The sequence below is a fragment of the Bufo bufo genome, chromosome 3 (assembly GCF_905171765.1).
Source record: "Bufo bufo chromosome 3, aBufBuf1.1, whole genome shotgun sequence".
NCBI lineage: Eukaryota > Metazoa > Chordata > Amphibia > Anura > Bufonidae > Bufo > Bufo bufo.
Genome location: NC_053391.1, coordinates 399326680 through 399353423, shown reverse-complemented (window position 1 = coordinate 399353423; position 26744 = coordinate 399326680). Strand labels below are relative to the sequence as shown.

At 45.0% G+C, this 26744-nt stretch overlaps 1 protein-coding gene across 2 annotated transcripts in view; it reads left to right on the top strand.

Annotated features, from left to right (window-relative positions):
* GALNT17 (polypeptide N-acetylgalactosaminyltransferase 17) overlaps nucleotides 1-26744 on the top strand; it is a 714899-nt gene that overhangs the window by 336466 nt on the left and 351689 nt on the right. For both annotated transcript variants that reach the window (XM_040424819.1, XM_040424818.1), the window contains one exon: nucleotides 4080-4254. In XM_040424819.1, coding sequence (XP_040280753.1) covers nucleotides 4080-4254 — 175 coding nt within the window. The remainder of the gene's footprint in view (nucleotides 1-4079; nucleotides 4255-26744) is intronic.

Below are 26744 nucleotides of genomic sequence, written 5' to 3'. Positions count from 1 at the left end.
TGCGCCACCAATGTTTATTATACTGGAGTGTTGGGAGGGGCGCACTGCGCCACCAATGTTTATTATACTGGAGTGTTGGGAGGGGCGCACTGCGCCACCAATGTTTATTATATTGGGGGGGCGCACTGCGCACAATGACGGGTTAGGGAAATTTCACAGCAGAGTGCGCATGCGCTGGGAGCCTCGCCGGCGGTTAGGGTAGGGAAAAATTATGGGCCAGTGCACAGGTGCGGTGATCGGATGGATGTTCTCAGCAGGACACCGGCCGACACTGCGCATGCGCTGGGATCCTCACCAGCGGTTAGGGTAGGGAAAAAGCACTGACCCGTACATAATTTTTCCCTTCCCTAACCGCTGGTGAGGCTCCCGGTGCATGCGCAGTGTCGGCCGGTGTCCAGCTGAGAACATCCATCCGATCACTGCGCCTGCGCACTGGCCCATAGTTTTTCCCTACCCTAACCGCCGGCGAGACTCCTGGCGCATGCGCACTCTGCTGTGAAACTTCCCTAACCTGTCATTGTGCGCCTGCGCGGCGCTGCACACCTCCTCACGTCATGTCCGGTGCGACCGGAAGTGACGAAGGTAGGGAAATCTCACGAAGTAGGGAAGTATAACATTACACCGGCCTTTGGGGTGTGCGGGCTGGTAACTACTTGGTTGGATAGTCAGCCAGCCTATGCCATGATGCCAGCAACAAGCAGTGTTTTTTTGTTTGTTTTTTGGGGGGGGGGGGCGCCACAAGGTTAGCTCGCACAGGGCGCCTGGACACCTAAGGCCGGCCCTGCCGGAGCGCAGCGGAGAGCTGGCAGTATCTCCTCCCTAATGTCGTTGGCTGGGCAGCTAGTGGAGGGGGGCGGGTCGTTGCAGAGTACGGCTCAGGCTGGCGCAGGCAGGGAGTTGACCTCACGTTAGGTGACGTCAACTCCTTCCCGCGCGCCTGTGACTGAGGAGCGATCAGTGCGGCGACCAGTGACTGGTCCTCCTTGGAGTCAGGAGTCGGACGGTGCAGCAAAGAACATCGACTTTGCTTTGGAATCCAACTTCTGAAGAGTACTGGTGAGTGACAGGCACCCCCCCTCCCCCCACACACATTAGTTCCTCTCTGTACCAGTACCCCCCTGCACATCAGACCCCCCCCCCCCCCCCCCCTCATCACACACATTAGTTCCTCTCTGTACCAGTACCCCCCCCCCCCCCCCTGGCAGGGGGGTACTGGTACAGAGAGGAATTAATGTGTGTGATGAGGGGGGGGGGGGGGGGTCTGATGTGCAGGGGGGTACTGGTACAGAGAGGAACGAATGTGCGGTGGTGGGGGGGGGGGGGGTACTGGTACATAGAGGAACTAATATATATGTGTCTGATGGGTGGGTCTGATGTGTAGGGGGCCCCTGCACATCAGACCCCCCCATCACACACATATATATTAGTTCCTCTATGTACCAGGACCCCCCCCCACCACCGCACATTCGTTCCTCTCTGTACCAGTACCCCCCTGCACATCAGACCCCCCCCCCCCCTCATCACACACATTAGTTCCTCTCTTTACCAGTACCCCCCCCCCCCCACCACCACCACACATTAGTGCCTCTCTGTACCAGTACCCCTCTGCACATCAGACCCCCCATCACACACATATATATTAGTTCCTCTATGTACCAGTACCCCCCCCCCCCCACCACCGCACATTCGTTCCTCTCTGAACCAGTACCCCCCTGCACATCAGACCCCCCCCTCATCACACACACACACACATTAATTCCTCTCTGTACCAGTACCCCCCTGGCAGGGGGGTACTGGTACAGAGAGGAATTAATGTGTGTGTGTGTGTGATGAGTGGGGGGGGGGGTCTGATGTGCAGGGGGGTACTGGTACAGAGAGGAACGAATGTGCGGTGGTGGGGGGGGTACTGTACTGGTACATAGAGGAACTAATATATATGTGTGTGATGGGGGGGTCTGATGTGCAGGGGGGGGGAGCACCGGCGCCTAATAGAGTACCGGCACCTCTTTTGGCCCACTTAAAGCACTGGTCATGAGATAACCCCTTTAACCACCTCCCGTTTGCACATTGACTAAAAACGTCCAGGAGGTGGTTCTCTATCTCTAAATGGATGTTTCTGAACGTCCATTCAGAGATCGCAGTTGCACACTAATCGTGCAGCTGCAGATCAGGTTGCCCATTGTCAGTGACAGCAGGGCAACCCTTAGAGAAGGCAGGGACAGTTCCCTGGTGTCCCTGACTTCTAGATCGCTGTATACACAGCGTTCACCTTACATCACAAAAAGTGCAACACCAAGTGATCAAACAGGCGTATGTCCCACAAAATGGTACCAATAAAACCGTCACCTCATCCCGCAAAAAATGAGCCCCTACATAAGAAAATCATTTAAAAAAAAAAAACAAAAAAACTATAGCTCTCAGAACATGGACACATTAAAACATCATTTTTTTGTTTAAAAAAATGCTATTATTGTGTAAAACTTAAATAAATAAGAAAAAGTATACATATTAGGTATTGCCACATTCGTAACCATCTGCTCTATAAAAATTTCACATGACCTAACCCCTCAGGTGAACGCTGTAAAAATAAATTTAAAAAACTGTGCTAAAACAAACAATTTTTTGGTCACCATGCCCCATTAAGTGTTCTAATGAATGATCAAAAAATCATATGTAACCAAAAATAGTACCAATAAAACTGGCACCTTATCCCCTAGTTTCCAAAATGTGGTCACTTTTTGGGAGTTTCTACTGTAAGGGTGCATCAGGGGGGCTTCAAATGGGACAATGCATCTAAAAACCAGTTCAGCAAAATCTGCCTTCCAAAAAACATGTGGTGCTCCTTTTCTTCTGTGCCCTGCCGTGTGTCATACAGCAGTTTATGACCACATGTGGGGTGTTTCTGTAAACCGTAGAATCTGGGTAATAAATATGGAGTTTTGTTTGGCTGTTAACCAAGAAAAAATTTGATTAAAATGGAAAATCTGCCCAAAAATTTATATTTAAAAATGTGATCTCCGCTTTCCTTAAATTTTTGTGGAATTCCTAAAGGGTTAACAAAAATTGTAAAATCAGTTTTAAGTGACTTGAGGGGTGTAGTTTCTACAATGGGGTCATTTATGGGGGTATTTACTATGTAAGCCCCACAAAGTGACTTCAGACCTGAACTGATCCTTAAAAAGTGGGTTTTGGCAATTTTCTTAAAAATTTTAAGGATTGCGTCTAAACTTCGAAGCCTTCTAACGTCCTAAAAAAATAAAATGACATTTCCAAAATGATGCCAACATAAAGTAGACATATGGGGAATGTTAAGTAATAAATATTTTATGAGGTATCACTTTCTGTTTTAAAAGAGAAATAGAAATTTAGAAAATTGATAATTTTTCAAAATTTTGGGTAAATTTGGGATTTTTTCATAAATAAAGGTGAAATATATTGACTCAAAATTATGACTATCATGAAGTACAATGTGTCACAAGAAAAACAATCTCTGAATGGCTTGGATAAGTAAAATCGTTCCAAAGTTATTACCACATATAGTGACACATGTCAGATTTGCAAAATTAGGCCTGGTCTGGAAGGGGGCAAATGGCCCGGATGTGAAGTAGTTAAGTATTCAAGCCATACTAGTTGTGGATAGTAGGAGGGAGTCTAATTATATGAGGCAAAGTACTACAGTAAAGGTGGTTGATTAAATATCATAAATGGGATGATAGGCAGGAATAAGGATGGCAGTTTAACAATGTGCAACATTGTCCTCAGAAGGTACAGCTGAAAGCAGGTAAAGTGATTAAATCTACTGAACAGTTCCTAATGGTTAACTCCAGTTTTAATTTTAATGAGAAGCATTATTTAAGATTAAACATGAATCTGTAGTCCTATGAAAACAATGGAATAATTGACATTTCCTGGTACACAATTTTAAATATAAAAAACCTTTACATCTGTTCTCCACATCTTCCATCTTGTGATACTGACCAATCGATTTTAGTGACCACATGATATATTAGAAAATTGTTTTACATATTTTATGTGTTTTATGTCTAAAAATGTTCATAATATGTTGTGTTTCCCCTCAGAGGAGCTAAAAGGACCTTTAGAAGAATATGTCCACAAGCGATATCCCGGTCTCGTTAAAGTAGTCCGCAATCATAAAAGAGAGGGATTGATTAGAGCTCGGATAGAAGGCTGGAAAGTTGCAACTGGACAAATCACTGGATTTTTTGATGCACATGTTGAATTTACTGCTGGCTGGTAGGTAAACAGTATATATATTTCATAATGATATTCAGCTTATAGAAACTGCAGTAGGTACAGTATTTAAACACTAAATAGACACATATAAAATGTTATTTCTGTGCCAAGACATTTTTTTAAGCTGTAAGCAATTTAAAATGTTTCATGTAGTAGGCAGAGAAATTCTTCATTATTTAATTTGTTGGAAAATCAACAATAATTTACTTCAATTTTTTTTATTTACAAGTTTTCATTTTATTCATATAGCATAACTATAAAGTAAGTGCAAAAGCATTAAAATAATTTACATAAAATATAATCTATTCAATACACATATACATAATTAATCTAAGTTAAAACGATACCCAACTAAAAACCTAAACTTGCAATTGGACTAAGATTAGTATGCAGCACCCATATAAGTTTTAATGGTTGTCTGGATACCTGCCTGACCGCCAGCTAAGTCTGGCTTCCAGTTGAAGGGCTGGCTGCCGGGGTCCTCTGCCTGGTGCTGGAGACTGCAGCCTAGCTCCCTGGCCCTGTGAACCTGAACTCTGTCCACTTGTGCATACTTTAGATGCCTTCCCCATGGGAAAGATGCCCAAGCTTTAAATTTTCCAGTGTTTCCTAGCCCCAGTAAACGTGTTCTAATTCTCTCTGTCTGCCTGTGTACGAGCCTCTGCTGCTTGCCTTAAACTTGGACTTGTTTTATGGATGCACATGAACTCTGCCTGCCCTGACCTTGGCCTGTTTCGTGACTACAGGTAGTGTCTGACCCCTTGCTGCTTTACACCAGTGTCTTTGACCGCCCTCCTTGGGTCAGTTGCCAAACTACACTTGGAATATTCTAAAAGGTAGCGGCCCAGTGGGGGGTTAAAGTATAAATACCAGGGTATCACTAGGATTGCCCTTAGGTCTAGCCCAAACGTAATTCAGTTATTTGGTATAGTGGGTCTACAACCACTGCCCATTTCATAATTTCATATTCTTCATTACTTAAAGCTTTCCTGTATTCAAATAGAAAAATGTTAGTGCTCTTAGTTCCTCATGTATAGACACTGCTTTTAAAACTTAGCTTTTTTTGATACAGACCTTATTCCTATCCTAAATTACTAACATGAAATCGATTTACAGTATTTGTTTTGTAAAGATGATTTTATATATCTATATCTATATCTATATATATATATATATATATATATATATATATACACTCACCTAAAGAATTATTAGGAACACCATACTAATACGGTGTTGGACCCACTTTTGCCTTCAGAACTGCCTTAATTCTACGTGGCATTGATTCAACAAGGTGCTGATAGCATTCTTTAGAAATATTGGCCCATATTGATAGGATAGCATCTTGCAGTTGATGGAGATTTGAGGGATGCACATCCAGGGCATGAAGCTCCCGTTCCACCACATCCCAAAGATGCTCTATTGGGTTGAGATCTGGTGACTGTAGGGGCCATTTTAGTACAGTGAACTCATTGTCATGTTCAAGAAACCAATTTGAAATGATTCGAGCTTTGTGACATGGTGCATTATCCTGCTGGAAGTAGCCATCAGAGGATGGAAACATGTTCTCATTCTGTTTACGCCAAATTCGGACTCTACCATTTGAATGTCTCAACAGAAATCGAGACTCATCAGACCAGGCAACATTTTTCCAGTCTTCAACAGTCCAATTTTGGTGAGCTCGTGCAAATTGTAGCCTCTTTTTCCTATTTGTAATGGAGATGAGTGGTAACCGGTGGGGTCTTTTGCTGTTGTAGCCCATCCGCCTCAAGGTTGTGCGAGTTGTGGCGTCACAATTGCTTTGCTGCATACCTCGGTTGTAACGAGTGGTTATTTCAGTCAACATTGCTCTTCTATTAGCTTGAATCAGTCGGCCCATTCTCCTCTGACCTATAGCATCCACAAGGCATTTTTGCCCACAGGACTGCCGCATACTGGATGTTTTTCCCTTTTCACACCATTCTTTGTAAACCCTAGAAATGGTTGTGCGTGAAAATCCCAGTAACTGAGCAAATTGTGAAATACTCAGACCGGCCCGTCTGGCACCAACAACCATGCCACGCTCAAAATTGCTTAAATCACCTTTCTTTACCATTCTGACATTCAGTTTGGAGTTCAGGAGATTGTCTTGACCAGGACCACACCCCTAAATGCATTGAAGCAACTGCCATGTGATTGGTTGACTAGATAATTGCATTAATGAGAAATAGAACAGGTGTTCCTAATAATTCTTTAGGTGAGTGTATGTATATATATATATATATATATATATATATAGCAAGAAAATTGGACTGCACTCCAAACGGTTCTTCAGTCAAACAGTGTAGGTTTTATTCACCCATGTGGAGGCATGGTATATATATATATATATATATATATATATAGTGGATGTTGGAGGAGAGAAGGATTTGACAGTTGGAATTGTTTATTCTTGAGAAGATAAGCCTTTGCCAGAGGGGTCTGAAAGCAGCTTACGATCTCCTCATTAAAAAAATAAAATAAAAAATTGCATACTAAGTTGATTCCATTGTGCATCTCAATATATACTTGGCACCACGCACCTTTTCCCTTAACTCTACATTGCAGAGACTATGATAGTGACAGTGCTGCTGTAATCAAAGAATTTTAGCTAGAAAGTTCCCTGTACAGTTTGTGATCTTCTTTCCTGGGGGTGGACTGGGCACTTAAATTGGCCCTGGACAAGAAATCTAAGTAGCCCCATGTTGTAGGCAGATCCAAGTTGAATGAAGGCAGAACAACACAAGTAGACAGGAATAAAACAAGTAGGCATGGACAGCAGGAGTGGGTGGGGCCAGCAATACTGCAGTGCAGCACAAAATACTGCCTCAGCAGAACCAAATACCACAATGCAGCACAAAATACTGCTACTCTCATCACAGTATTCAACTGTTTTACCATCCTGAGGATGTTAATACAGTTGAATTCAGGAGGGCACCTGTGGCCATTGGACAGGTGCATAACTAGTTATTGCTCCTAGCATTAATTAATGCTAAGACCTTTAGATTGTTATGTACCTGTCCAGTGGTTGTGAGGGGGCTCTGGCTGCCCCCTGGACATTGGCCAGTCAGCTCCTGCCTGTTTCAGTAGTATATTTAAGATATTTCAGCTATCTCTCTCTTTCTCTCTCACACACACACACACACACACACAAATAATTAACCCATCTATCCATCTATGTCTCTCTTGGTAAGAAAAATGCATCTCTCACACACACACACACACACACACACACAAATAATTAACCCATCTATCCATCTATGTCTCTCTTGGTAATAAAAATGCATCTCTCACACACACACACACACACACAAATAATTAACCCATCTATCCATCTATGTCTCTCTTGGTAATAAAAATGCAAAGGGCAGTGCTAACTTAATTCTCGCCCTGAAAACAGAAGGGCAACTCAAGTACTCAAAGAAAAACAGAGAAGCAATGGAATATGAACACTGGCTGTCTAGACAACCAAAATGTATCACAGTAGTGCACTGAAATGGTAGTGCATTGAAATATCACATACATTTAAAGGGGTTTTGCAGTGGAAAGATATTGATGACCTAATGTTTGAAGAGGTAATAGCGCTCATGCATGACTGATTCTGCAATAATTACAATTGCTCATCCAATTCAATTACACTGTGCCGCTGATGCAAGGAGACAGCACAGAGGTAATTTTGAATAGTGTTAAATTAATCGTGAATATTTGAATTGCAAATTTTTATTGCGAATATCAGCGCTTTGAGAATTCGCAAAGATGTAGAATATAGTGCTATATATTCGTAATCGCAAATATTCTAGTTTTTTTTTTCCATCAGTAACCTCCCTTCTTGCTCGTGGGCATGTGAGAAGGCTTCAATTTCTTTGTCAGAGCTTAGCAACATCCCTAGCAACTAATAGGATAGTTGCCTACCCCTTACTATATAAGAAACTCCCCAGCAGCTATTTTCTGCAGTTTTTCTGCATTTCTGAGAGAGAGTAGTGACATTGCTGTGTTCTGTGCTTTCATCTGGATCCTATTCCTTATCCAATTACATTAGATAGTTAGTTAGCTCATATACAGGGAGTGCAGAATTATTAGGCAAGTTGTATTTTTGAGGATTAATTTTATTATTGAACAACAACCATGTTCTCAATGAACCCAAAAAACTCATTAATATCAAAGCTGAATATTTTTGGAAGTAGTTTTTAGTTTGTTTTTAGTTTTAGCTATTTTAGGGGGATATCTGTGTGTGCAGGTGACTATTACTGTGCATAATTATTAGGCAACTTAACAAAAAACAAATATATACCCATTTCAATTATTTATTTTTACCCGTGAAACTAATATAACATCTCAACATTCACAAATATACATTTCTGACATTCAAAAACAAAACAAAAACAAATCAGTGACCAATATAGCCACCTTTCTTTGCAAGGACACTCAAAAGCCTGCCATCCATGGATTCTGTCAGTGTTTTGATCTGTTCACCATCAACATTGCGTGCAGCAGCAACCAGAGCCTCCCAGACACTGTTCAGAGAGGTGTACTGGTTTCCCTCCTTGTAAATCTTACATTTGATGATGGACCACAGGTTCTCAATGGGGTTTAGATCAGGTGAACAAGGAGGCCATGTCATCAGATTTTCTTCTTTTATACCCTTTCTTGCCAGCCACGCTGTGGAGTACTTGGACACGTGTGATGGAGCATTGTCCTGCATGAAAATCATGTTTTTCTTGAAGGATGCAGACTTCTTCCTGTACCACTGCTTGAAGAAGGTGTCTTCCAGAAACTGGCAGTAGGACTGGGAGTTGAGCTTGACTCCATCCTCAACCCGAAAAGGCCCCACAAGCTCATCTTTGATGATACCAGCCCAAACCAGTACTCCACCTCCACCTTGCTGGCGTCTGAGTCGGACTGGAGCTCTCTGCCCTTTACCAATCCAGCCACGGGCCCATCCATCTGGCCCATCAAGACTCACTCTCATTTCATCAGTCCATAAAACCTTAGAAAAAACAGTCTTGACGTTTCAGCTTGTGTGTCTTGTTCAGTGGTGGTCGTCTTTCAGCCTTTCTTACCTTGGCCATGTCTCTGAGTATTGCACACCTTGTGCTTTTGGACACTCCAGTGATGTTGCAGCTCTGAAATATGGCCAAACTGGTGGCAAGTGGCATCTTGGCAGCTGCACGCTTGACTTTTCTCAGTTCATGGGCAGTTATTTTGCGCCTTGGTTTTTCCACACGCTTTTGCCAAAGGAAAGGAAGTTGCCTAATAATTATGCACACCTAATATAGGGTGTTGATGTCATTAGGCCACACCCCTTCTCATTACAGAGATGCACATCACCTAATATGCTTAATTGGTAGTAGGCTTTCGAGCCTATACAGCTTGGAGTAAGACAACATGCATAAAGAGGATGATGTGGTCAAAATACTCATTTGCCTAAATGTGATGTGGTCAAAATACTCATTTGCCTAATAATTCTGCACGCAGTGTATATAATACAGATAGTTAGTGGGGGATAGTCAGTGTAGGCTAGATAGTGATGTAGTGCAGCTGATAGGTTCCAGTGCAGGGTGTTAGGTAGTGTGATAAGAATTACTGTTTCTCTGCTGTCCATACATACAGACATGCTACAGACATAGTGCTGTGATGTCACAATTTCACAACAATACTTAGTGCACCAATCAGTAATATCTGCTCAGACCTGATAAAAAGTGAAGTTGCCTGTATTGCACAAAAAAATATGGGCATCATTAGTGCCAATTTGCTCAAAAATAATGACTGCAGATCACAAATTCTATAATTCGTGAATTTATTTAGAATATTATGCAAAAAATTTGCAAAATATTGCGAAAACTAATATTGCCAATGCCGCTCATCACAATTTTTAAAGAGGAAGCAGCACACATATGAACACGACTACCTTTTCAAGTAGCTGATCTGAGGGGTTCCAGGGGTAAAACCCACCCCCTCTCATTGTTCTCATATTGATGACCTGTCCTGAGGATAGGTCATCAATAGAGATGAGCGTATTCTTTAAAAATTTGATTCGTACGGTTTGCCGAATTTTTGGGAAAAATTCACTTTGATCCAAATTTATGACTATTTCCAGGCTGCAGAGAGCCTTTATAGGGGTGTAGAACACTGTGCCTTGCAGTAACACGTGTTGGGAGTCTGCTGTGGTAGTGAAACAATACTGTGAGTCAGTATGACAGGCATCGCTCTTAGAATCAATGCACACTTCACTTATTTGGGCAGTCACGGGGTAAACACTGACAAAATAACTCAAGTATAAACTCAGCCTTACAGGTCGATGTTAGCGCCAAAAAGAAGCACACTCCTTTTACACCATCGCCAGCTGATTCCACATAGATGTCTATAGAACCTGTTCTATTAAACGCTTATACAAGTAGAGCCCCCCGGGACAGAGTGGAGAGGGTGTCAGAAATAAGTTTGTGTCGAGGTCACTGATGAATTTGCCCTTCCTCTAATCCTTCAGAACAATAACCCACAAAAAATGGATCTTGTCTGTGGAGCATACACCTTCACTCGGTCAGCATTTGCTCAATAATCCATCAGTATTGCTAATGCCCAAAAAAAACAGGAGTGGATGTAAAACAGAGATAACATGTGAATGGAATATTTGCATGTCTTCTGTGTTTTGTGCTCACTTCTGCTTTTGGCTACCAAATCATAAGCCAATTCTTATGGGACTATACAGGCCTTACAGCTGCTACACAGACAGGATCGGTTGTGCGTCTCATTTTTCCTTCCTTCTGACAGATCAGAAAAAAGGTCAAATAAATCATTGTCAGCCAGGCCGAAAGGCAAAATAGTGGCCCAGTCATGAAGTGGGGAGGCCGGGAACAGCATAAGAAGTCCACATAGTGGACCTATGACATAATGGTGAGGTGGAAGTAGCATGAGGAGGCCAGAATGGCACAATGACAGAGTCTGGAGGTGGCGACGGTAACAGCATCAGGAGGAGACCACAGAGTGGCAAGGTGACATAGTTTGGAGGTGGCGGCAGCATCCGGAGACCACAGAGTGGCATGGTGACATAGTGTGGAGATGGCAGTAGCAGCAGCAGCATGAGGAGACCACAGAGTGGCAAGGTGACATAGTGTGGAGTTGGCAACAGCATGAGGAGACCACAGAGTGGCAAGGTGACATAATGTGCAGATGGCAGCAGCAGGATACCACAGAGTGGCAAGGTGACCTAGTGTGGAAATGGCAGCAGCATGAGGAGACCACAGAGTGGCAAGGTGACATAGTTTGGAGACTGGCAGCAAAAGTTGCATCAGGAGACCACAAAGTGACCCGGTAAGAGAGTAGGGAGGTGGGTGGCAATAGCAGTACCCGCCTACGAAGGTTGGTGAAATAAGGAGCACTCGGCATCAGATGTATGGCATCAGGAGGGTTGCAGCTAGTGATGGACGAACATCGGCCGGGACATTTCGCAAAAGCAAACGTGCGTTCATGATATAATATTCGCGAACAGCGCTTTCGCAGCGGGCCCCATTCACTTTAATGTTAGGCAAACCTGAAAAACCTTCAGGTTATATTCGCAGCCACCAAATACTTACTAGAAGTGCACAAATAGTCCCACAACATGGACAGTGACATACCAGAGGGGGATCAATGGCAAAAATTCCCACAAAAAAATATGTATCTTAATCAGGGGCCATTTTTATGCGTCTTAAAGGGAAACTCTCAAAAATGTGTCCTACCGGAGCCTAGAATTTTTATTTATTTTAGGCCACGGGAGTACAGGCCCCTAAAATTAGGCATTCACCTGATAGAAAAGAACAAGTGATTATGTGGCTGGAGGTATTTTAGACGGTCACTGGATAACAATTTTATTGTAGGCCAGTGGAGTACAGGCCCGAAACATTAGGCATTCACCTGACAGAAAAGAACAAGTGCTTATGTGGCTGGAGGTATATTAGGCGGTCAATGAATAACAATTTTACTGTAGGCCAGTACAGGACCCAAAAATTAGGCATTCACCTGACAGAAAAGAACTTGTGATTATGTGGCTGGAGGTACAGTCAGGTCCATAAATATTGGGACACCTACAGAATTCTAACATTTTTGGCTCTATACACCACCACAATGGATTTGAAATAAAACAAACAAGATGTGCTTTAACTGCTGACTGCCAGCTTTAATTTGAGGTTATTTACATCCAAATAAGGTGAACGGTGTAGGAATTACAACAGTTTGCATATGTGTCTTCCACTTGTTAAGGGACCAAAAGTAATGGGACACAATAATAATCATAAATCAAACTTTCACTTTTTAATACTTGGTTGCAAATCCTTTGCAGTCAATTACAGCCTGAAGTCTTGAACGCATAGAGATTAGTGTTAAGCGCGAATATTCGAATATCGAATTTTTTTAGCGAATATCGCCACTTCGCTAATTCGCAAATATTTCGAATATAGCACTATAAATTCGCTATTTCGAATATTTCATTTTTTTTTTTTTTTTTTTTATAGTTATATTTTTTTCTTTCCCACTTCCCAAAAGTAGTTCTTACCTGTCCTGAGGATTCCTGGCTTCCTAGCTGCTCCAGTCAGTGCCCGTTGCCGCTTCTGCCGACATCCGTGCTCATGGAGCGTCCCCATCCCCATGGGAACGCCTCCATACAAGAATGTACTGTCGGATGTGAGAATTAAGTTGAAATCGCAATGTGATTACTTCAAGTTATATTAATCGAATTGCGATTTCAACTTAGCACTGCTATATTCCATATTCGTTAACTTAGTTAATTCTAGCAAGCTGACCCATTAGAAACACAGCTCTAAGTTAAAAACGCAATTCGATTATTATAACTTGAATCAATCGAATTGCGATTTCAACTTAGCACTGCTATATTCCATATTCGTTAACTTCGTTAATTCTAGCAAGCAGACCCATTAGAAACACAGCTATAAGGCTACTTTCACACTTGCGTTAGGTGCGGATCCGTCTGGTATCTGCACAGACGGATCCGCACCTATAATGCAAACGATTGCATCCGTTTAGAACGGATCCGTCTGCATAACAGCTTTTTCAGATATGAAAACTCAGATCCGACAGTATATTCTAACACAGAGGCGTTCCCATGGTGATGGGGACGCTTCAAGTTAGACTATACTAAGAACTGTGTACATAACTGCCCCTGCTGCCTGGCAGCACCCGATCTCTTACAGGGGGCTGTGATCCGCACAATTAACCCCTCAGGTGCCGCACCTGAGGGGTTAATTGTGCGGATCTCAGCCCCCTGTAAGAGATCGGGTGCTGCCAGGCAGCATGGGCCAGATCCTCCTCCCTCCCCAGTATTAAAGCATTGGTTGCCAGTGCGGCCCCCCTCCCTCCCTCCCCAGTATTAAAGGCATTGGTGGCTAGTGCGGCCCCCCTCCCTCCCCAGTATTAAAGGCATTGGTGGCCAGTTCGCCCCCCCCCTCCCTCCCTCCCCAGTATTAAATTCATTGGTAGCCAGTCCGGCCCCCCTCCCTCCCCAGTATTAAATTCATTGGTGGCCAGTGCAGCCCCCCCCCTCCCTCCCTCTCCAGTATTAAATTCATTGGTGGCCAGTGCGGCCTCCCCTCTCCCCCCTTCCCTAATTAAAATCACCCCCCCATCATTGGTGGCAGCGGAGAGTTCCGATCGGAGTCCATGTTTAATCGTTGGGGCTCCGATCGGTTAACATGGCAGCCAGGACGCTACTGCAGTCCTGGCTGCCATGGTTACTTAGCAATTTTAGAAGCATTATACTTACCTGCGCTGTCTGTGACCGGCCGGTCGCTCCTCTTACTGGTAAGAGGTCTGTGCGGCGCATTGGTTATAGCACAGACCTGTCACTTACCAGTAGGAGGAGCGACCGGCCGGCCACAGACAGCGCAGGTAAGTATAATGCTTCTAAAATTGCTAAGTAACCATGGCAGCCAGGGCTTCAGTAGCGTTCTGGCTGCCATGGTAACCGATCGGAGCCCCAGTGATTAAACTGGGACTCCGATCGGAACTCTCCACTGCCACCAATGATGGGGGGAGGGGGGGAGAGAGGGGAGGCCGCACTGGCCACCAATGAATTTAATACTGGGAAGGGAGGGAGGGGGGGCCGCACTGGCCACCAATGAATTTAATACTGGGGAGGGAGGGGGGGCCGCACTGGCCACCAATGAATTTAATACTGGGGAGGGAGGGGGGCTGCACTGGCCACCAATTAATTTTTAAACTGAGGAGGGAGGGGGGTCTGGCCCCTGCTGCCTGGCAGCACCTGATCTCTTACAGGGGGCTGAGATCCGCACAATTAACCCCTCAGGTGCGGCACCTGAGGGGTTAATTGTGCGGATCACAGCCCGCTGTAAGAGATCGGGTGCTGCCAGGCAGCAGGGGGCAGTTATGTACACAGTTCTAAGTATATTCTAACTTGAAGCGTCCCCATCACTATGGGAACGCCTCTGTGTTAGAATATACTTTTGGATCTGAGTTTTCACGATCTAACTCAAATCTGATGGTATATTCTAACATAGAGGTGTTCCCATGGTGATGGGGACGCTTCAAGTTAAAATATACCATTGGATTGGAGAAAACTTCGATCCAATGGTATTTTAATAGGGACTCCTGACTTTACATTGAAAGTCAATAGGAGACGGATCCGTTTGCAATTGCACCATATTGTGTCAACGTCAAACGGATCCGTCCCCATTGACTTGCATTGTAAGTCAGGACAGATCCGCTTGGCTCCGCACGGCCAGGCGGACACCAAAACGCTGCCAGCTGCATTTTGGTGTCCGCCTCCAGAGCGGAATGGAGGCGGAACGGAGCCAAACTGATGCATTCTGAACGGATCCTTATCCATTCAGAATGCATTGGGGATGAACGGATCCGTTCGGGGCCGCTTGTGTGAAAGTAGCCTAAGTTGAAATCGCAATTCGATTATTATAACTTGAAGTAATTGCATTGCGATTTCAACTTAGACCTGGTTTACTATGGTTGGCTTGGTAGAATTAGCGAAGATGACGAATATGACGAATGTATTCATCATATTCCTCAAAACGAAGATAACAAAGTATTCTCCATCTTCGTTTTAGCTCCATATTCGTCAACTTCGCTAATTCTAGCAATCAAATAGGAAAGTTGACTATAGAGACAGCTGTGTTTAATTTGCTATGCGATTATATTACTTAGCTTTTTTTTATAAATAGAATAATTTTAATAATTATCAAGTATTATAATTATTTTATTTATTTTAAAGAAAAAGCAAAGTAATATTATCGCATTAACGCGAATTAAAAACTTAGCTGTCTCTAGTCAACTTTCCTATTTGATTGCTAGAATTAGCGAAGTTGACGAATATGGAGCTAAAACGAAGATGGAGAATACATAGTTATCTTCGTTTTGAGGAATATGACGAATACATTCGTCATATTCGTCATCTTCGCTAATTCTAGATATCAAACCAATAGGAAAGTTACCTTAAGTTAAAATCTGAGAGGTCTGTGACCCCTCAGATAGGATTAGGTGGCTGTGTCTTCACCAATGCCATTAACCATTACCACACCACACTATTAAATAATGCGGGCGCAGTTGATCCTGCCAGGCTTGAGCAGTTATATGTGTGAATAGGGAAGATGCTGAGATCCGGCGGTAGCTCACACACACAGATGAAATAACTCCAGTAATACAGACCCCTCAGATAGGATTAGGTGGTTGTGTCTTCGCCAAAATGCCATTAACCATTACCACCCCACACTATTAAATAATGCAGCTGCGCTTGCCAGGCTTGAGCAGGTATATGTGTGAATAGGGAAGATGTTGAGATCCGGCTGTACCTCACAGTGAGGTACAGCCAGATCTCAGCATCTTCCCTAATCCATATTCACACATATACCTACTCAAGCCTGGGAGGCGCAGCTGCATTATTTAAAGGGATTCCTTCAGATTTAACCCCTCTAACCTAAGCATATGCTCATGTCCAGACTAATAAAAAGAATCCTAAGCTGGCCTTATTAAACCTCACTGTGGCTCTATTTGCCCAAAAAACAGGTTTTTATAACCTGTCAATCACTTACTTAAGGTACCCAAGGTGAGGTCCGTAAATACAGGGTGCCCGGCCAAACCTCTTGCCGTCTGGTGCCCAGCGCCGCCTTCCCTGTCTTCAGCACCGCCTTCTACAGCTCAGCGCCGCCTCCGCAATCCTCCCCGTCCCTCTGCCAGATCCCGCGCCTGCGCACTAGGCTCAGCCTGATGCGCCCGTGCGGGGTCCTGGCAGCGGCAGGCTCGCGATCTGCCAGAGTTGTAGAAGGCGGCGCTGAAGACAGGGAAGGCGGCGCTGGGCAACGGACGGCAAGGGGTGCGGCCAGGCACCCTGTATTAACAGACCTCACCTTGGGCACCTTAAGTAAGTGATTGACAGGTTATAAAACCAGTTTTTTGGGCAAATAGAGCCACTGTGAGGTTTAATAAGGCCAGCTTAGGATTCTTCTTATTAGTCTGGACATGAGCATATGTTTAGGTTAGAGGGGTTAAATCTGATGAGAGAATCCCTTTAATAGGGTGGTGTGGGGATGTTGGGGTGGGAGGTCCGAGAGGTATGTGGGGGTGGGAGATCCGGGAGGGGGGGCCCATAATTTTTTTTGCTATGGGGCCCACTCATTTCTAGCTATGCCCCTGGGTGGTGTATAGAGCCAAAAATATTAGAATTGTGTAGATGTCCCAATATTTATGGACCTGACTGTATATTAGGCGATCAGTGGCTAAAAATTTTACTGTAGGCCAGTGGAGTACAGGCCCCAAAAATTAGGAATTCACCTGACAGAAAAGAACAAGTGATTATGTGGCTGGAGGTACATTAGGCGGTCACTGAATAACAATTTTACTGTTGGCCAGTACAGGACCCAAAAATAAGACATTCACCTGACATAAAAGAACTTGTGATGATGTGGCTGGAGGTATATTAGGCGATCATTGGCTAAAAAATTTACTGTAGGCCAGTGGAGTACAGGCCCCAAAAAGTTGGAATTCACCTGACAGAAAAGAACAAGTGATTATGTGGCTGGAGGTACATTAAGCGGTCACTGGATAAAATTTTTGCTATAGGCTACTGGAGTAGAGGCCCCAAAAATTAGGCATTCACCTGACAGAAAAGAACAAATGATTATGTGGCTAGAGTTACATTAGGCGGTCACTGAATAACAATTTTACTGTAGGCCAGTGGAGTACAGGCCCCAAAAATGAGGCATTCACCTGACAGAAAAGAACAAGTGATTATGTGGCTGGAGGTACATTAAGCGGTCACTGGATAACATTTTTGCTATAGGCTACTGGAGTAGAGGCCCCAAAAATTAGGCATTCACCTGACAGAAAAGGACTTATGCCGCTGCATATAAATAAGACAAGGGCCATTCTTTGTTCTGGTTGATGGTGGATATGTGTGGGCTGGCATGAGGAAATTCAATTACACATGGTCGTCACAGTTGTTGAATTCCTAAGAGATCTATGCCTCATTAATTTTTCACTGTCGTGAGCTAGGCGAGTGAGCTTATCGGTCACGATCCTCCCTGCTGCGCTGAACGTCCTTTCAGACAGGACACTCGACGAGGTGCAAGCCAAGAGTTCCATGGCAAATTGTGCCAGCTCTGGCCACAGGTCAAGCCTGCACACCCATTAGTTCAGGGACCCTTCGCTTCTCAGAGCTTCCACATCGGCCGTTAACCCAATGTAGTCAGACACCTGTCGGTCTAGATGTTTCCTGAGGCTGGATCTGGAGGGAGGGGTTGGCTGCAAGAATGATCTCATATCCAAAGTGACCAACACATCTTCAAACTGCCCTCTTCTTGCAGGCATGGTAGGATTGGTACCTGCACCTGTTTCACTGTGGGTGTAAATACCTGTGCCAGCGCCCGCAACAGCAGAATGCAGCATCTCTCGCAACAAGGCCTGGAAATGCTGCATTCTAACAGCCCTCTGTGATGCTAGTAACATGTCCGCCATTTTGTGTTTGTACCGGGGGTTTAAGTATGTTGCCAACCAGTACTGGTCCTTTCCCTTTATGCATTTTATATGGTGGTCCCTCTTCAAACACTGGAGCATGAAGGCCCCCATTTGAACTAAATTGGAAGCGGTGGAGTGCCCTTGCTCCTGCTCATCGCCCAGGAGAATGTCGTCCTCGGTCTCCTCCCCCCAGCCACGGACAACACCAGGGATCCCCTAAAAGTTTAAATTCCCCCTTTAAAGCCTGCTCTTCTTGCTCCTCCTCCTTTTCCTCCCCCAGCCACCATCCTCCTCTGACTCCTCTTCAGACTCCTGCTGACTTGTCTCAGATGGAGTAGTTCCCCCTGGGAATTCATTCAGCATTTCGACTTCCTCATCTTTCAGCTCCTGCTCCTCGACGGCTTGATCAATGACACGATGCAATGCACGCTCCAGAAAGAAGTTGTAAGGTACGATATCACTGATTGTGCCCTGGCTGCAACTAACCACTATGGTGATCTCATCAAATGGCCACAGAAGCCGGCATGCATCGCGCATGAGCAGCCAAGCTTCCTAGAACCTGTCCTGCTGCAGAGTTCGTACAGGTAGTCGTTAATGGCACGCTGCTGCTGGAGGAGCCTATGTATCATATACAAGGTGGAGTTCCAGCGCGTCGGGCTGTCACAAATCAGACATCTGATAGGCAGGTGGTGTCGCCGCTGAACGTCAGCAAGGCGAGCCATGGCCATGTAAGATCTAAAATGGCCAGAGATTTTCCTGGCCTGCCGCAAGACGTCCTGGACCCCGGGGTAATTGGCTGCACGACTAAGCTCAGGTCGTGTGACATGCACGGCACGTGTGTCATTTAGCCCTTTTTCAGCGGGCTCAGCAGATTGGCACCGTTGTCGCACAGCACTTTACCAACTGTCAAATTGAGTGGGTTTAGCCACTGATCGGCCTGTGACCGCAGAGCTGAAAGCAGTGCAGGATCGGTGTGGCTCTTGGCTTCCAGGCACAAGAGCCACAGCACAGCATGGCAACATCTCACCTAGCACATCGAATAGGTTCTGGGAAGCTTGGGGGGTGCAGAGGAAGAGGCGGTAGCAGTGGAAAAGGAGGAGTCAGCCGAGGAGAAGACGGATAATGAAGTAGGAGGAGGAAAAGAAGAGGCAGGCCTGCATGCAATCCGTGACGGTAACACCAAATCCACACGGGTGCCACGGGTTACATGCTTGACGGCCGTCAGAAGGTTAACCCAGTGGGCAGTAAAAGTTATGTACCTTCCCTGCCCGTGTTTGCTATACCATGTGTCTGTGTTCAGATGTATCTTGGCACGACATTGTATGCCAGAGATATATTCACTTGCCACTGAACGTGGCCATATTGCTCTGGGATCCCCTTCTGGGAGAAATATTTCCTTCCGGGGACTTTCCATTGCGGTGTGCCAATGGCCACAAATTTTCTAAATGCCTCAGAGTCCACCAGTTTATATGGCAGTAGTTGGCAGGCTAGCAGTTCCGACAAGCCAGCAGTCAGCCGTTGGGCAAGAGGGTTATCCGGCGTCATCAGCTTTTTATGCTCAAACATTTGGGCGATGGAATCCTGCGCCTTCTGCCAGATGAACGTTACGACTACACGGTGGAAGGTGGAGTGGAGGACAAATGGGAGGAGAGAGGTGAAAGAGAAGGAAAAGAAGCAGGACGTGGAGCGCCGGGAGTGTGGCTTTGTAGGTTCTGACGGCATTGCTCCCAAAGGGCTCGGTGATGGGAGGCCAGGTGCCTTCTTAAGGCGGTCGTCCCTAGGTGAGTGACTTATGCGTTGACTGCACAGGCTGAAGATGGCAACACTATTGTCAGCAGCTGACTCGTTAAAAAAAGCCCACACTGCGGAGCCATGTGTCAGCATCCTGGGAGCGCCAGAAGTGACCGTGCATGGTGGATGGTTCGCTCCAGATACATTTGCAGTGTGCTTTTTGCCTGCTGTGCCCTGCGAGCTCTGCCTGCTTCTCCTACTTCTCCTCCCTCTCTACTACTCCATCTCTTACTCTGAATTCCCCTCCTCTTCCTCTCTTGTGGGCACCCACATGACGTTCATCGACACATCATCATCGTCACCTTCACCACCACTGACATTTAAGATCTCGGAGTAGGCAGCAACAGCGGGGATCTGACTCCTTGTGCTGATTTGGGTACTGTCGTCAGACTGCTGGGTGGCGCCCGTTGCTACCTCCTCTACCTCATCCGATGTCAAGAATGGCTGCGCATTGGTGAGGCATGTGAATGGATGGAAAAATAATTCCTCTAACTCGAGTGGAGGGGCTATGGTGGTGGTGGTAATGTCTTTGGGGGTGCACACAGCAGAGAGTGAGTACCTCCTGTTTAACGTGTGTGCATCCTAAATATCAGTGACATTAATTCAGTGTAATTTTTTATTAGGCGGTGGTGACAGTGACATTACTTGCGCTATACCTCCTGTTTAACGTGTGCGCATCCTAAATATCAGTGACATTCATTCAGTGTAATTTTTTAATAGGTGGTGGTGACAGCGACATTACTTGCGCTATACCTCCCGTTTAACATGTGCACATCCTAAGAATATCTGTGACATTCTGTGTACTTTATTTGCGCTTGATCTGAATGCCAGTATTTTAACATTCCTGGCCTCTGAAATGCTGTCATTCCATCTGGTGGAGACGGAGACTATTAAAAACCTTATGTCGGTGGCTGTCCAACAGTACGTGGTTCCCAGTCGCCACAACTTTTCCAGGCGAGTCATCGGTGCCCTGCACAACCAAGTGGCGGACAAAATCAGGTGTGCACTGTGCAACGCCATATGTGGCAAGCTCCACATAACCACTGATACGTGGACCTGTAAACACAAGCAGGGACATTATATCTCCCTAACTGCACACTGGGTAAATAGAGGCGGATAGCAATTTGGCAAATGTCCTTCTACCACCGAGCATTGCAGGACGTTTCTCGTTGCCTCCTGTTGCCTCCTCCTCCTACTCCTCTTCCTCCTCTAACACCTCCTCATCCGGTCAGCGTAGCACCAGCACCACCAACTTCAGCACAGCCAGGGGGAAAATACTGCAGGCTGTTTTTAAACTCATCTGTTTGGGGGGGGGGAGAAACACACCACGCAGGAGCTGTGGACAGGCATGGAACAACAGACTGATGAGTAGTTGGTGCCACTAAGCCTGAAGCCCGGCCTGGTGTGCGATAATGGGCAAAATCTTATAGCAGCTCTGGACACACATCCCTTGTCTGGCGCATGTGCTGAATTTGGTGGTGCAGAGGTTCCTGAAAAATTACCCTGATATGTCAGAGCTGCTGCAGAAAAAGTATGGGCCATCTGTGCGCGTTTTTATCGTTCTCACCCTGTTACTGCTCGCCTGTCTGCGCTGCAGTGTAACTTCAGCCTTCCCGCTCACCGCCTCATATGCAATGTACCCACAAGGTGGAACTCCACCTTGCACATGCTGGAGAGACTGTGCAAGCAGCAGCAGGCAATAGTGGAGTTTAAGCTGCAGCACGCACGGGTGAGTCGCTGTTTTAAGTACTCCACGAACATGGCCAGTGCTGATGACGCAGTCCTCAGCGTTACTATCCCACTTCTATATCTCCTTGAAAAAACGCTTTGGGCAATGATGGAAGAGGATGTGGCACAGGAGGAAGAGGAGGAGGAAGAGGGATCATTTCCACAGTGATCAGGCCAGTCATTCACAAGTGGCTCGGGGGGTGGGTTCCTGCACCAACAGAGGTCAGGTACACAACTGTCCAGCCAGGACACAGTTCTGGAGGATGAGGAGGATGATGAGGAGGAGGAACTGTGTTCACAGCAGGGTGACACCCAAAGCAGCTCATGGGCATCACTGGAGCGTGGCTGGGGGTATACAGAGGACACAGACGATGCACCCCCCATGGGCCTATGGGCAGCCTGGCACACATGAGTGACTACTGTACATGCTGCAGTGCCTGTGCAATGACCGCTGAGTCGCCCACATTCTAACCAGACCTGATTACTGGGTGGCCACTCTACTGGATCCCTGCTACAAGGACAACGTGCCGTCCTTAATTTCGTCACTGGACCATGATCGTAAGATGCACGAGTAGAAGTGCACGCTGGTAGATGCGCTGCTGATGGCATTCCCACCTGACAGCGGGGGTTCAGTGGAAGCACACGGCGACGGCAGAGGAGGAGTAAGAAGTCGCCAACGCAGCTGGGGCACTGCCAACACCTCAGAAGGGAGGGTTAGCATGGCCAAAATGTGAAAAGTCTTTGTCAGCACACCACAACAACCAGCACCACCAGCTGATACGGAACATCTTAGCAGGAGGCAGCATTTAAGAAACATGGTGGAACAGTACGTGTGCACACTCTTATACGTACTGACTGATGGGTCTGCCCCATTCAACTTCTGGGTCTCCAAATTGGGCACATGGCCTGATCTTGCCCTTTACGCCTTGGAGGTGATGGCCTGCCCTGTGCCCAGTGTATTGCCCGAATGTGTGTTTAGCATGGCAGGGAGGGTGATCACAGACAAGCGCAGCCGCCTGTCTACAGCCAACGTGTACAAGCTCACGTTCATTAAAATGAACCAGGCATGGATCCCACAGGACTTGTCCGTACCTTGTGCTGAGTAGACAAGTATACCGGCCTCACCCAGTCATTGTTATACTCCAGCGCACTTTCTCTTTGCATTCTCTTTTCCATTTCCCAATGTTTTGGGGCCTTCCTAATTTTTTTTTTAAAATAAATAAATAAAGGGAAAAAACAAAAAAAACTAAAACAGTCTTGGCTATCTACTCCTCCTTCACCGCTGCTTCCACCTACACTGCCACGTCTACCGCCTCCTCAACACCCTACTCCACTTTGACGTCTGCCTCCTAGTTCAAGATTATATATATATATATATATATATATATATATACATATATTTTTTTTATATATTCTATATTGGGAATCACTGCTTTGCCACATGTACTTAGCATGTACTGGACAACCTACCTGATCAAATGGTATAGGTATGACCTGCAATCTGTAAGCCTGCATGGTGTACTACATATACAACTGTATGACTGCCACTCTATTAGGGTGACTTCACATGTGACAGATTTTCTTGCAGAAAATTTTGGTGGCTGAAAATCAGTACCATTCATCTGAATGGTGTTTTGATGGGAAGCACATGGCTTTCTGCAAGTCCGATTCAGATCAATGGAATTGATTTTTAGCTGCAGAAATGTTATGCCACAAAATCTGCTGCATTTTAAGGCATGCTAAACGCTTATTCATGTACCATTCTCACCTGAATTAACAAGACGATTACTGAATTGATCTCAGCAGGTCCTTTAATGACTGCAATGAATTGCAGTGGAAATTTTTTTTTGGGATTAAGTTAATTTACATGGCAAAGAAGGACTATGCAATTGATCTGATCACTCTTCATAACATTCTGGATTATATGCAAATTGCTATTATAAAAACTTAAGCAGCAACTTTTCCAATTTCCAATATTTATGTAATTCTCAAAACTTTTGGCCACGACTGTACATGTACGTCATGGTGATCGGGAGGGTGCAGGAGCTGCGCCTGCCCAATCAGCAGCAGGGGTACGGCAGTCACTGATACCTGGACCCCTGCTGTATGCGCCGGCATCGGTGAAATCACTGATGCCGACGCATTAACCCCTGCACGGGCCGCGGTCAGCACTGACCATGGCACATGCGGCTTCAGACATGTGCGGGGTGGCCATCGGGTCTCCGCTGCTGTGACGGGGACCCGATGGCAGGGAAGTCAGCCCGATGCCTTCCTTAGGCATCGTGGCTGCCTTCCGGGAGAGTCTGTGAGAACCAGAACCCTGGATCTCACAGGCAAGCAGGCTGTAAGTGAATTACATTGAGTAATACACTTACAGCCAAAGCATCACAATACTGAAGTATTGTAATGCATTGTAAAGGGGATCAGACCCTCAAAAGTTAAAGTCCCTGAGCGGGAGAAAAAAAAAATAGTGAATTTTTTTTTTTTTTCATTTCAAGTAAAAAAATATATAAAGCGTTCTTTTCCCAATATAAAGTACATTTTTTTTTTGAAAAATAGGGAAAAAAATAAAAGTAGACATATTAGGTATCGCCACGTCCGTATCGACCGGCTCTATAAAAATATCACATGACCTAACCCCTCAGGTGAACACCGTCAAAAATATATAAACTCTGCTAAATAAACCATTTTTTTGTCACCTTAGATCATTAAAAATGCAACATCAATCGATCAAAAAGGCGTATACCCCCCAAAAAAGTACCAATCTAACCGTCACCTCATCCCGCAATAAAATGAGCCCCTACCTAAGACAATCTCCCAAAAAAAAATATATATACACTCACCTAAAGAATTATTAGGAACACCATACTAATACGGTTATGGACCCCCTTTTGCCTTCAGAACTGCCTTAATTCTACGTGGCATTCATTCAACAAGGTGCTGATAGCATTCTTTAGAAATGTTGGCCCATATTGATAGGATAGCATCTTGCAGTTGATGGAGATTTGAGGGATGCACATCCAGGGCACAAAGCTCCCGTTCCACCACATCCCAAAGATGCTCTATTGGGTTGAGATCTGGTGACTGTGGGGGCCATTTTAGTACAGTGAACTCATTGTCATGTTCAAGAAACCAATTTGACATGGTGCATTATCCTGCTGGAAGTAGCCATCAGAGGATGGATACATGTTCTCATTCTGTTTACGCCAAATTCGGACTCTACCATTTGAATGTCTCAACAGAAATCGAGACTCATCAGACCAGGCAACATTTTTCCAGTCTTCAACAGTCCAATTTTGGTGAGCTCGTGCATATTGTAGCCTCTTTTTCCTATTTGTAGTGGAGATGAGTGGTACCCGGTGGGGTCTTCTGCTGTTGTAGCCCATCCGCCTCAAGGTTGTGCTTGTTGTGGCTTCACAAATGCTTTGCTGCATAACTCGGTTGTAACGACCTACTCTTTATTTCAGTCAACGTTGCTCTTCTATCAGCTTGAATCAGTCGGCCCATTCTCCTCTTACCTCTAGCATCCACAAGGCATTTTTGCCCACAGGACTGCCGCATACTGGATGTTTTTCCCTTTTCACACCATTCTTTGTAAACCCTAGAAATGGTTGTGCGTGAAAATCCCAGTAACTGAGCAGATTGTGAAATACTCAGACATATATTTTTTTTAGATATTCTATATTATTTTAAGTAATTTCTCTATCCACATTTGTTTGCAGGGCAATTGTCCTGCTCTTGCCCCCATTTTGCTACCTTTTGCAGCCCTATCGCCCTTACTATGACTATTTTACAGCCATTTTAGCGCACCAAAGTTCGGGTCCCCATTGACTTCAATGGGGTTCGGGTTTGGGTTCGAGTTCGGGTCAAGTTCGGGTCCTGAACCCGAACTTTGACCCGAAGTTCGGCCAAACCCAGTGAACCTAAACATCCACGGGTCCGCTCATCCCTAATTATTAACAATGTAAATCAAGAGAAAAACACTCGAGCAAGGGATTTATTATGACTGGCGTTTCATACATCAGTTATAAACCAATGGTTCTGGAGTAACGTGCACTGAATTTATTAAAATGTGCACACCTTTTAATAGATTTGCTGCATCTTGGACTGTTGATTCACCAGAAAATGAAATTTATACCTGTTATTAAATTGCTCCCACTTATTGATTTCCATTGCAATAATATACCAGCTGGAACAAGTTAACTTTTTGGAGGGCGTAAATATGTTGATACAAGGGCTGGTTCAAACACCAGTTCCTAGAAGCATGCAAACAAGCCACAATATTATGTCGGTGGTCACATAACTGTAAAATACAGTATGACACTTACATACCTACCTACAGTACCATTCATCAGGGCATGGCAGTTCAGGACTACACTGGTACATGAATAAGCGTTTAGCATGCCTTAAAATGCAGCAGATTTTGTGGCATAACATTTCTGCAGCTAAAAATCAATTCCATTGATCTGAATCGGACTTGCAGAAAGCCATGTGCTTCCCATCAAAACACCATTCAGATGAATGGTACTGATTTTCAGCCACCAAAATTTTCTGCAAGAAAATCTGTCACATGTGAAGTCACCCTAATAGAGTGGCAGTCATACAGTTGTATATGTAGTACACCATGCAGGCTTACAGATTGCAGGTCATACCTATACCATTTGATCAGGTAGGTTGTCCAGTACATGCTAAGTACATGTGGCAAAGCAGTGATTCCCATTATCCCCGAAATTACATTGTGGCTTGTCTTTATGCTGATGGAAATTGGTGTTTAACCCCTTAAGAACACATGACGTACATTACGTCATCTCTGGATGTGACTTAAGGACTAGAGAAGTACAGTCGTGGCCAAAAGTTTTGAGAATGACACAAATATTAGTTTTCACAAAGTTTGCTGCTAAACTGCTTTTAGATCTTTGTTTCAGTTGTTTCTGTGATGTAGTGAAATATAATTACACGAACTTCATATGTTTCAAAGGCTTTTA